The sequence below is a fragment of the Cynara cardunculus genome (genome assembly GCF_001531365.2).
Source record: "Cynara cardunculus var. scolymus isolate 2C chromosome LG 2, CcrdV1, whole genome shotgun sequence".
Classification (NCBI taxonomy): domain Eukaryota; kingdom Viridiplantae; phylum Streptophyta; class Magnoliopsida; order Asterales; family Asteraceae; genus Cynara; species Cynara cardunculus.
The window spans coordinates 68,566,972-68,579,684 of NC_037529.1; the positions used below are offsets into that span (position 1 = coordinate 68,566,972).

Sequence of the window (12,713 nt, forward strand, 5' to 3'; positions counted from 1 at the left end):
GCAGAGCTTAACAGAGGTTCTGCACGTGCTATGCGGTCAATCTGAACCAGACTCTGTGTTTCATGCAGAGCTGCACAGAGGTTCTGCATTTAAGTCTTGAGAAAGAGCTCGGTTTCTTCACGTAATGCGTCGAGCTCTGTCTCTTACTCCGAAGATGGCCTTCAGACTTGTAACTCTGAATAGTTTTCGTCTTAATCTCTGGAAACTTTCTTTACGCTTGTGTCCTTGAAGCCTGATTCCGTTCTTCATACAGAGCTTAACAGAGGTTCTACAGGTGCTACGGGGTCATTCTGACCCTGCCTCCGTCCATCACACAGAGCTTCAAAAAGGCTCTGTACTTGTCTTGAGTAAGAGTTCTATCTCTGCATGTTCTACCCAGAGCCTCTGATTCCCTTTGCTTGTCTCATACAGAGGTATACAAAGGCTCTGCATGTACTACGCAGCACTGCATATTGGATCTACATTGTTCGTCTTCATTTAGAAGTTTTTCTGATCATCGAAGCGCATGTCATCCTTTGTATATGTAACATTTAATTCTCGGGTAAAAGCATCTTTATATCAAAAATTTAATCGGACTTGTACTTTTGTCTAAGTTTATAAATTACCTCCGATTATTAATTCTTTATAAAATACATATCAGTTTCGTTTAATTTTTGTCATTAACCCGTGTAATACACGGGTCCAAACCTAGTATATATATATATATATATATATTATCTTGACCGTTAATTTGAATCATAAACGGTTGTGATTTAATGATATTTAAAAATTAATTATTAAATTAATATTTTCAATTAATATATGTGAACAAAATATCAAAGGGTATTTAGGTAAAAAATATTATATCTTTGATACATGAGTTGTTAGACATATGAACAACTTGTGTATATTTTCAAACCACATCAAACAAAAAATATTAGACATGTGAACCGTATGAACATCTTCTGTATATTCATGAGCCAACTCTGCTGTATGTACATGAACACCTATGAACCAAGACATCTAGGGCTGTGTGTTTTCATACGTGTTCACATGTTTTCACATGTTCTGTGTGTGTGTGTGTATTCATATGAACATCTAGTGACTTGAATATACATGAACACTTATGAATCACGACATCTAAGGCTGTGTGATTACTACAGGGATGAACCCAATTCGGAATATGAACCATAAAAGAAAACGCCTACTAATCCGATCACAAGAATACCAACTACAGTACCTATTATCCAAAAAGGAATTCTTCCAGTAATATCGGCCATTTATCCCACTTCCCTTCACATTTCATCAAGTGGTCATGCTAGAGACATAAACAGTCATGGATAATTATGAGAACACTCCCATCATTCATTTCAAATAATTATGGATATTATCATCTTCATTTTATTGATTTTGATAAATAAATTTCATCAAAATGAGAAATAAATGAAACAAGTTAATTATTATATAGAAACAAAAATATATAAAACATTTTCTTGAATTTTTTTTACAAAAAAACAATGAAATCGAAGATTTTCACGGATTGTACAAATAGCTTGGTTTGCATTTTATCCATCCCCTATATTTATATAGGGTTAGGTTCTGTGAGACCAGACTGTTTTCACGAGACCCATGAAACCACATTTTTACACTTGAAACTTCACAGCAAAACATTGTGAAGGTAAAGAAAATCCAAACCTTCACAACAAAAAAAACTTACTTTCATCGTGTTTTGCTATGAAGTTTTAAATGTAAAAAAATGGTGGCATGCGTTTTACAAAAACTGACTAATCTCACGTACTCCCAAGTCTATATATTAAATTTGATTCAAAAATTGTATATGGCAAATAAATAAAGCGAGGTCGTGAATGAACCGAACCAATATAAACAGAGTTGGTTCATTGACCGTCGGTTCGTTTACGACACCAAATATAAATATAATTAAAAATGAGGAAAAATTCAATAAAACCTAATAAAATTTTAGATAAAAAGCTCCTTGAAACAAAGAAACCAAAATATTTATTCCGTGGTCACAAAGAATTCAATGTTCGTTTTCTAATAAATTACTTACTTACAAAATGAGACACATACATACATACATACATATACCTCAAATTCAAAACATCATTAAGCTCGTTGCAACAATCCCCGCCGCACAAGCTACAATCCCCACCACAGCTTTACTTTCTCCGCCACTTGGTGCCGCTCTAGGTGGTGGAGCACCACCACCACCACCACCACCTGCCGGCGGAGACGGTCTCCTAGCTGGAGGTACTGGAGCTTCCGCCACATCATCATCTGTCAGCACAGGGTGAGGAGCCCCAACTGGTGGCATAAATTCAGGTGTCATAAATGTGTACAATTGGCCAGGTGCCGCAGGAACCATGTACTGTGGCGTCTGTTCCGCCGGCAATGCCAAACAAAGGTTCCCTATATCCCACCAAAGTAACACAAAACTTATAAATTATAACACAAATAAACCAGGGAAAGATAGGGTGGTTACTAAGGGGGCTGTTTGGTTGCTTGTCTCTTAAGAGTAATCGAAAGAGGCACGTTCGGGAAAAACTTGGTTTTCTGTATAAAATGCCTCCCTAGAAGCTTACTGAATAAACTAATTTCTATATTATTAAGCCACTATTAATGTATAGTGTCTTGGACTAGGGATGTTCAGATTCTTGTATCTGCTTTTAACCAGCTTTTTCAAAACTTTATCAGACCATGAGTGGGTTCTTTACGAAAACGACCACTTTTCTACTCTTTTTCCTATATGTCTGGTTTGCATACATCTCTTATCCTCTCTCGACCCTATGTGGAATATATTGGGTTCGTTTAGTTCGGTAAACCAGAAGAAAGATCAAGAAACATTTCTTTCACTTTCCAATTCAAAAATCCCATCTTGGATGTGATATATGTGGTGTGTGTTGTATATATATATATATATATATATATATATATATATATATTATATAGTGAAGAGGGTAAAAATGAATGATGAAATAATACTTACTTCTGTATCTAGCAGAAGTAGCTGGATAATCTGTAACAACACCATCGACCTCAGCTCCATTAATGTACGAGTTAATTTCGACATACGGGTCTGAAAAGAAGTCCCATGGCTGTGAAATAAACTCATTGTGGAAGAATTGAACATAAACAGGGAGCTTGGATGCGTGAAGCTTTGCGACAACATCAGTTTGACCTCCAAGAAATCCTGCGCTTTTTGGGAACACCGATTCTTTGCCAATGATAACAGAATTCGCAATCTCCTTGATATCTTCAATGGTCGAGTTTAGAGCATCACGGATATTCTCGTTAACCTCGTAAACAAGCTCATATCTGTTGCTTCTTGCCTTGAAAAGCTTCAGAACTGAACTATCTGGAGACTGAATCAAGATTTTCTTGCGCCTATTGTTATTATAACTAGATCTATTCAGCACATCCATCACAGCATCTGTCACGCTTAATCCTTGATTAGTTGCCAAATAAGCTGCATTCTGCAAAATTAACAACAAAAATGACTACAGGTTTTGCCATCCATACAATATGGAAAACTATGAATCTTGAAGAGCAACAACTCACCTTTATATTGATCAAGACACCGGAAAGAGAAGTAGCATTTCTTGCAGCGTAGTTCAAAAAGTCGGATAACGTCATATACTTGCCATCATTTTGAAATTTCGGATTCCTTATCATACTTGAGTTTCTAGCATATGGGCTGAACATTACAGCTACAACATAGCAGAGAAGCGAAACAAGAAAAAGCAGGGTGATCAGGATCAGACAGAGAGTGTTGATAGAATGACAAAAACACACAAACAAGATGATCCTAAATTGATGGCATATTGGAAAATAATTTGTTCCACGTATTCTCACATGGTATCTGAGCCAAGGTGTAACACTCTAGGGACTCGACACTCCAGGGGAATTTATACTTGTCTAGCCCCCTCTTGACATTTAGGGGCTGTATTAACAGCTTAATGGGACTCCTAGCTTATTCGGTCGGCTATACATGACTGTTTGACAATGGCTTAATGATATAGAATGTGGCTTTTTCAGTAAGTTTCTAGGAGGAAGCTTTATGCAGAAAGCTAAGTTTTTTTCTAAATCTGTTACTCATAATTATAAAACATGTACCTTCCATCTATGAAAAAACCATCCCAAACAAAAATCTTCCTAATCCACATAGACACCTTTATCCATACATAACTTAATGAAAAACCAACCATACAACCCTTAGCCTCCATTGGAGGGGGTGTGTCAAGAGCCCCATATCGGCTAGACATGGACCATGTCTCCTCTATATTTGTTGGAACCTATGTTCTCATCTCAAGGGAGAGTAACATGATGGTGTTCCACATATTCTAAGGGGGCGTTTGTGGAATGGTTTTGAATTTCGTGGAAGGATTTGGACCAGACCTAAGAGTATTGACGACATAAAAGTGGGGAGTAGAGTACTTACGTTCCAAGCCCTGAATATCTGCCCACGTAAGACTGAAGGTAAATATTCCAGTTGCTTGAAGATCAGGAATGTTAATCGTACGGTCAGTAAAATCTGCATTAGCAACTGATGTTCTATCGAGGAGGTTTATAGAACCTAAGCAAATAGGTATCCCATCTTGTGTCATTTGAACAGGACAGTCGATAATATCTGCGCCATCTGAAACAGCTTTCTCATATGCCGAATCAGTACAACCTGGGTAGTCACCGCTAGCTCCTTCGAAAGTGATGATTAAAGGCTTTTCTGAACCAAGAAAACATGGGTATATGAGTTCCAATTGCCATTCAAGAACGTCTAAAAATAGAAACTTGTTCAAAAAGATTTCATCATCTAAAAGAGAATACCTTGTGTTTTGTTTTCCCCTGAGTGAGCAATGCAATCTGCAGGAAGGATTAAAGAGTAATTAGAATCTGGAACACCTGAATATTTCACAATCTATTGGTAGGGGTGTTAAAAAAAACCGTTGAACTGCTCAAACCGGTCGAACAAAGTCAAACCGGACCGTGTTTGGCGGTCCGGTCTGTTATGCGGTTTGAATGTTTTTTTAAGCGGTTTGGACTGAACCGACTGCCAAAAAATACAGATATATTAAATATACTTAGTTTTCAAATTATAGGCTCACGATTAAAAAAACTCGTCCAACACATTATGCTTTTAGTTTTCATTTCTCATTTAACCGCGTCATCTAAATTGGCAAAATTGCGAATTCCGTCAAAAATAAAATCCAAATCATCACTGACTTGCTGAATATTTGTCCAAAATTCCAGCTATTGTTAGTGGATTTGTTTTAACCTTTTTTCAACTTGCTCAATGTTTTTTAGTTATTGCCTAAACTGGTCAGAACAGACCACCTTTTTGTGGTCCGGTTTGACCAGTTTGGTCAATTTGAAAAATTTCCTAAACCACTATTGCGGTTTGGTTTGTGGTTTTGAGGGATGAAAACGCCCAAACTGGACCATGTGTTATACAAGATGAAGAATTGGATGAAGAAACTAACCAAAAGCTATGGATGGAGTTATTGGGTTATCAGAAAGCACACCATCAACAGAAAATCTGCCATTGTCAACAAAAGACAGATACTCCTGAACAGGATCATAACTGTAGTTATATGGAAGTGGCAAATCATTCACGAAACCAGAAGCGAAGACTTCAAGATTCTGCCTATGAGCATCCGGGACCAAGGACGTAGATGGTTGCAAATATGAATCACTACCCACAGGCCATATATACGATTTAGGAACCAAAATCCCAGATGCAAATGTGGCGATAAATGTCAGATTTGTAAGAAGAGAACCATATGTTTGGTTGGTTGAAGGCTCAATCTCATCCTTTTCTAGAAACCGGAAAACTAGTTTCGTTGGCCGTCTGAATCTTGTCACAATGCTTCTAAGGAAGTTCACTTCTGGTGATGAGATATAGTTGATTACAACAGTTCTTGAAATAGAAATCACATAATTTCTCATGCTCAAATTGTGTTGGGTGTAAAATGCATCATGCTGAAAAAGGCAATGAAGGTGAGTAACATAACAACCGGAATTAGTCAAGGGAAACTAATTAAAATAGTCATTTTCAGGATTTTGCATTCCTCTCTTAGCCATTTCTTTCCCAATTTTTCAAAAAATGTCATTACCTCCGCAAGTTGCAACTCCTCAACTTTCGAAGAGGTCAAATTGTAAAAAAAAGAAGTTTCTAAACTAGGTCCGCACCCAAACTTCTTTTTATCTAATTTAGAGATATGGTTGCGGACTTGGTTCAGAAACTCCTTTTTTATATTTAGACCCATCTGTAAAGTGAGGAGGTGCTACTTGCGGAGGTAGTAACGTTTTTAAATTTGGGAAGAGAAATGATATAATCCGAAAATGGCTATTTCTATTAATTTCTATCATTCAACAAACACCTGGTGTGCAACTAATCACCTGGATATTCAACCATAACCCTGGTGGTTTTACTGTCGTAGCAACATATTCAACACTAAGAATTGCGGAAGAGCCATCAAAAGATGGTGATCGAGAATAGATTCCCTGTGTTACTGTTGTGAATGATGCGATTAAAATCGAATCAGCCATAGACATGGTAGATGCTGAGAATTTACAGATAGAGAATATGAAAGATGAACTTACAAGAGACGTTACTTAGGTCAGCAAGTCTGAAATCCACAGGAAACCATCCTTCTGTACGTACTCCATTAACGTTGTAGGTTTTCTTCCCATCGAGATAAATTGTAGCAATGGTGGAAGAATTCTGTAGATTGATATATGGAAAGCATATTCCGAAGCTATCTTTAGTCAATTGAACATCGCACCAGAGGATAACATCGGAGACACTAGTAAGCGTAGCTAATCTGTAGGCATTGGAGCTGGAATCAGGAAACAATCCTGAAAATCCACCACGTGCTACGACGAAAGGAGAATCTCCTGCAAAATTGGTTTAATTTCAGAAAGAATATTCTAGTGAAAACCATGGTGGAAGAAGAAGAAGATACCTGTTAATGTCTGCCATGGAGAAGTAGGTGCCGGAGGCTGAGCAGCGACGGAGATGAAGGAGATTAAGGGTAAGAGGTAGAGGAGGTTCCACATGGGATCGGAGGACGGTGGCTGACTTGACTTTGAGGGCGGAGGAGGGTGGATTGTTTGTTTTATCCGGTGAAGAAGAAAAGAAGGAAATAATTGGTTGCTTTATATAAACAACCAAGATGAAGCTGGTCATGTCCTCACGTTCAAATCAGCCAGCCGTCTTCTATTATATTATTTTTAGTAAAACTACATTTTTGGTCCCTATAGTTTACACCCAACTACGAAAATGCCCCTATACTTTATTAAGTACATTAATATTCACTATGGTTTACATTTGGTTTCTTTAGTTAACTTTGTTGAAAAATGTTTGTTAAATGAAGGACAAAATATGGGTTTGTTTGGGTATTAAGAGCGTTTGTTTTGTCTATAAAATAAGAGCTTAAAAGTTCTAAATGTCCTCTGAAATTTTAAGTGGTAAACATATCTCTTAATCCTAACTCGTTCACTATCAAATGGTTCATATGTGAGGGGCTGGAAGATATTTGTTAGCAAAAACTATTTATCTTTTATACTTTTGTAAAAAAATAATTATCTTTTATATTTTTCACTAGTTTGACCGATTCAGATTTCAGACGTAAAAATAAACAATCTTACTGATCCAGATTTCAGACTTTAGGACCACTTCTTATAAATTAGAAGTGAAATCAGACTTCAGACTTCAACACGTTTTAAAAAACAAATACTACCAGAGGGTTTATGTTTGTAAAAAGAGAGAAAAACAAATAGTAAACTTTAGGTTGAGTCATGTTGTTTTTATTTGAGTAAAAACAAAGTAGATAAGCCAAAAAGGGTAAAAAAAAAGACATAAATGCCCCTCACTTAACTGAACTTTTTTAACAGGGTTACGTTAATTTCTTAGCAATGTTAAGTTAAAAAGGCAAAATGCAAACCACAGTGACCATTACTGTACTTAGTAAAGTCTAGGGACATTATTCATAGTTATGTGTAAAACACAGGGACCAAAATTACAGTTTACTCTTAATATTATTATTTTGTTATTGTGACAATAGTATATTTTTTTGGTTGCCGGCCGTGGACGGTTGTAATCGGTATCAGGTTTATCGGTGCCTTTACTATTGTTTATTTATCAGATAAGATTTTGGTTTACCAAAATGGCATCGTATATAATAATAGATTTTTGGTCTTTGTTTCACTTTTACCAGGTAAGATTCTTGGTACCTACCATATTCATCCGATAAGGTAATGTAACTTAATAAGTGCTTACTGGTAAACGACTCCTCAGTCTTAAGATTATATTTGTTATAATTTAAATAAAAGTTCCTTTGTAGCAATACAACGTAACACATCTCTGCTTTGTCTTGTTCAGTTTAATCTAATTTCATGATCTTATATCTGAACATATTATCATCAATGTTTATCTTTTATTTAAACATATTAATTCTTATAAATTATTTTTATATCATTTAAACATATTATATATAATAATAAATATATATATTATATTATAAAGCATTTGATAAAAATTATTAAAAACCATTTTTTATGCATTGAATATTGTTTATTGATACATATTACTTAAAATTCAAGATTACAAGTAAATTATACGTAAATACAACTTATTAAAACTTCATATTTAAATTCGTGTAACTAACTTTAAATAAATATAACTAAATACAAGATAAACTTCTCATCTTAAAACAAAATCTAAAATATAATTAGGTTAATTATTGAGTTATAACAGAATATTTAGTTATTATTTTTATAAAAAAATATACTATTAAACTAAAAATAAATTATTTTACTATTAAATCTAAATTAAATTTTGAATTAAAGAAATTATATAGAAAAATGGGATTTTTTTTAATTCTTATGATATTTTCAAATTTGTACTTTATTAAAAAAACATTAATGTTTACTCAAAATCACATAAAACATTATTATAACATTGACAGAGACCAAAAAAATTAAAACGAAGCTTTAAAATCGAGACATGTCTCATTGAATTGTGTAAGTACCCTTCTAGTACCATATTATAAAACATTTGACAGAAACTCCTAATTTTTTTTATGCATAAAGTACTGTTTATTGATGATATTATTTAAGCTCAATGTTTGAATTCATATAACTAAATACAGATAAACATGATCAAATAAACGATAAACATCATTTTAAATATAAAAATAACTATCAATTATTTTTTTCGAAATTTTATAATATCTTCAAATTTATATTTCGTTCAAAAACAAAAAATGTTTTCTTTTTTATTAAAAACACATAAAATCGCATTATAACATCGATAGACCCAAAATATAAAACAAAACATTAAAATTAAGATATGTTTGATGTTCGACGGATACCAGTTGGTGAAGGACGTGACATTTTCGACACACGTTTTTGGTGGGCCCAACTTATATGATATATTCCTAAACAAACATTTATTCTAAATTTCGACGACTTTTATTATTATTATTATTATTATTATTATTATTTATTTATTATTAATAGTGCCAGCCAATACTCAGTTTCCCCTTCATTTCCTATTTCACATTACAATCGCAAATCACGATGACTGATTCAAACAAATATACGTATATTTTTAGGCTAATTACGTTACGTATTTTATTTTTATTTTTATTTTAAGTAACATATTTTTAAAACTTTTATTTTGATACCTAAAATGTAAGGTTTTAAACATTTAAGTACTCGGGTAACCGATTGAACACTAATTTTAGATTTAAAAAAATCAATGTCACTAACCGGTTAATGCTTCAAACGATTACTCGGATGCTTAAATATTTAAAATTTTACATCTTAGGTACCAAAATCGAAGTTTTCAGAATACGTTACCCAAAACAGGAATAGAGTTAAAAGTACGTTACTTTTTCATAAAATTTGTCATTTAAATAAAATTTGGTAGTTCGTTAAATATCACATTTTTAGTCCTTGTAGTTTAAAAAATATAAGATTGTCATTGTTGTTTGTAAAAGTGTTGGATTTGGCCCCTCTCTATAACGGATGTTAAAATACCTCGTTAAGCCAGGGGCATTTGACTTTTTCCATTTTTATATCATTTTGATTTACAAAATGTATTGTACATTATAGACCAATTGACCAAGCCCTCTTCCTTCACGAAACCAACCTCCGATGAAGAATCATCAACGATGAATCCTTCACCTGAAATCATTCTCCTCCTGCAACCATCTCGCTGACGTCTCCTAGGCAACGGTGCACTTGCAATCGTCTCCTCCTACAGACGTCCGATGAAGCCCAAACTATAGTCTCCTTTTATCATATATTTTTGAGATTAAAACAAAAATTAGAGAAAAGACGACGACAAATTCAATATCAGAAACACAAATGGATCCATCTGCAGTTCCACTTCCTGATTCAAAAAATGGTACAATGGGGGAGTTATGGGAGAAAACAAGTGAGGTTTTCTTATTCTAATTAAAGTTTGGGATTCGGGATTTGGGTTTCATTTTGATTTTTTTGGTTTAGGATTTGAGTTCGTTAAATAAGTTTTCCATAAAAGGTTTGATTCTGGATTTGATCTGATTGTGTTCTTTATTTTGGTTTTCTATTGAGGTCTAGATATAGATTTTGAATATGCGGTTGGGTTTGGGTTTCATAGTGAGGTGACTGGAAACGTTGACCGAAAGGGTTTCACGTCGGTGAGGTGAGGGAAATTATTGGGATTTACTGAGTGGGACATGTGGCACAAGTTTACTGTATAATATAAAAGGATTTCTATTTTTTTTTATAAATTATGAGATAAAAATCTAAAAAGACTAAAATACCTTTTAATTAACGGCCAAAAGCTAACATCTGTTAAAGTGAGGGACTAAATCCGCACGTTTTTATAAACCACAATGATCATCTTGTATTTCTGAGACTGTAGGGACGAAAAAAGTTATAGCCGACAAACCACAAAAAACCAAATGTGTAGTTTACAATTTTTTTTTCTTACTAAGTATATGCATAAATTTTCGTTACTTAAAATAAATATTTTTGATAAGATTCAAGCGCTTACCACTATGCCAAAAACAATTGTTTATGGAAAAGACACAACTTTTTTCTTTATAGTGTAGCAGTCAGCATCACATTTCGATTTAAGAAAATGTTGGTTAATGACCCAACAATTTTTCATATCTGTCAAAATCAAAACTTACTTTTTACATTTTCAATATATTAATTTTAAATTATTTTATATCTTATATTAATTTAATAAAAAATAAAAAATAAAAGTTATGGTTAATAAAACCTGTGGAAAATTAGAAATAGGTCAACGGGACCATTGTGTTATTTTCTCACATTTAATTCCCCACCAATGAAAACACCTCTTTTACAACAACCAATCGTCAATAATCAATTTTAAAAGGTGGTTTTTTAAAGGTATCAATCAGTAATTAATGAGATTAAAAATAAATAAAAAATTGTGTGCTTACATATGTTAGATTTTGGAAACAGAATACCAAAATACCTGAATAATTCAAGAATTATGCATAAAACACTTTGCAAAATCTATGATTTCGACCCTATAGCCTGGGGTATCACGATCAGATTTTGGATAATCCAAGATCACAAACACAAAATTTCTTGTTTGTTTATGTATCTTAAGAGACAAAAATCCGGCAGAGTAACAGTATGCACCAAGATCGTCACACTGCAATCATCGGATCAAAATCTTATATAGCTAATGGCGGTTAAGTCGGTTATTTTGCCGGTAGACAGATACGACTGTTCGGGTGTTTGAATCCATTTCTTACATACGAATGAATATTCGGGCTGGGGCCTTGCACATGGATCATCGCATACCCGAGATCAACTTAACTTATCTGAGCATGCACTCTGTACCTCTGGGCTCGAATTATAGCTAAGTCTAATTTCGGCTTGTCTCACATTAATCTCGATCATATTAATTGGCTTGATGACACTAAAATCACCAACAATATATAAAACAATAGGCTCATTTCCTTCAGAAGCCTAAATTTTCATTACAGGTTAAATCGGAAAGAATGAAAATTCATTCCCATATTTAAGTGTCAAAAGTGTCAGGATGTCTCAGGTTCAAATACAAGGAGAAATAAAAATCTCTTTGTGGTCACGGAGGTTCAAATGAGTTGATTCCGGGCTACCCGCAAAACAGGTGGTCGCCTTGGGATTAGTCGATTCGCATAGCGGATTGGACATCCAAGTTAATAATAATAAAAAACCCTCCATATTAAAGTTATTTTAATGACAAGTTTCCGTGTATATTTTAGATGTACAACGATTTAAAATGTTGCAAGGATGGCGACAGTTATATAACAACTCTTTAGATCGACTTGCTTTGTGGAAAATTGTTGTCCGATGATAATTTATGGCTTAAACTGGAGACGTGTTTGGATTAATACATGTAACGAGTCAAATTCATAATTGGGGAACGTAGTATTCACATTGCAAGTCGATGACAACTATGAGATTTCATACGTATGTATAATTCTTATTGTTGGTACAACTGGACGAAATTGTTTTTCAAACAAAATCGAATATATTTTATAAACTAAGGCGGCGGTTTGTTTTGTAAGAGGTGTTGAAGTCTGAAGTCTGATTTCACTTCTGATTTATAAAAGATAAATAAGAGGTGGTCCTAAAGTCTAAAATCTGGATTAATATGATTGTTTGTTTTTACGTCTGAAATCAAAAATATAAAAGATAAATAGTTT

General features: G+C 33.9%; 1 protein-coding gene across 2 annotated transcripts; it reads right to left on the reverse strand.

The window, feature by feature from the left end:
* Nucleotides 1-1,972: 1,972 nt before the first annotated feature.
* On the reverse strand, nt 1,973-7,173 carry LOC112506716 (glycerophosphodiester phosphodiesterase GDPDL3-like). 2 transcript variants are annotated; one of them, XM_025110954.1, is made up of 9 exons: nt 6,957-7,173; nt 6,595-6,888; nt 6,391-6,503; nt 5,472-5,970; nt 4,819-4,854; nt 4,436-4,717; nt 3,556-3,704; nt 2,984-3,470; nt 1,973-2,406 (listed from the first exon to the last, which is right to left on the reverse strand). In XM_025110954.1, the coding sequence occupies exons 1-9, from the start codon at nt 7,048-7,050 to the stop codon at nt 2,093-2,095; spliced, it is 2,268 nt and encodes a 755-aa protein (XP_024966722.1). In that variant the 5' UTR covers nt 7,051-7,173; the 3' UTR covers nt 1,973-2,092. The 2 variants fall into 2 exon arrangements, with proteins under 2 accessions (XP_024966722.1, XP_024966723.1); XM_025110955.1 differs by having other exon boundaries at nt 5,472-5,556; nt 6,957-7,104.
* Nucleotides 7,174-12,713: the final 5,540 nt, after the last annotated feature.

Bases quoted from the DNA above. Each gene is read 5' to 3' on its own strand.
- LOC112506716 (XM_025110954.1), bottom strand. From the start codon at position 7,050: ATGTGGAACCTCCTCTACCTCTTACCCTTAATCTCCTTCATCTCCGTC. The intron at 4,718-4,818 runs GTATTCTCTTTT...TTCTTGGTTCAG, and splicing joins AGGGGAAAACAAAACACAAG to AAAAGCCTTTAATCATCACT. The intron at 3,705-4,435 runs GTAAGTACTCTA...GCTATGTTGTAG, and splicing joins AGATATTCAGGGCTTGGAAC to CTGTAATGTTCAGCCCATAT.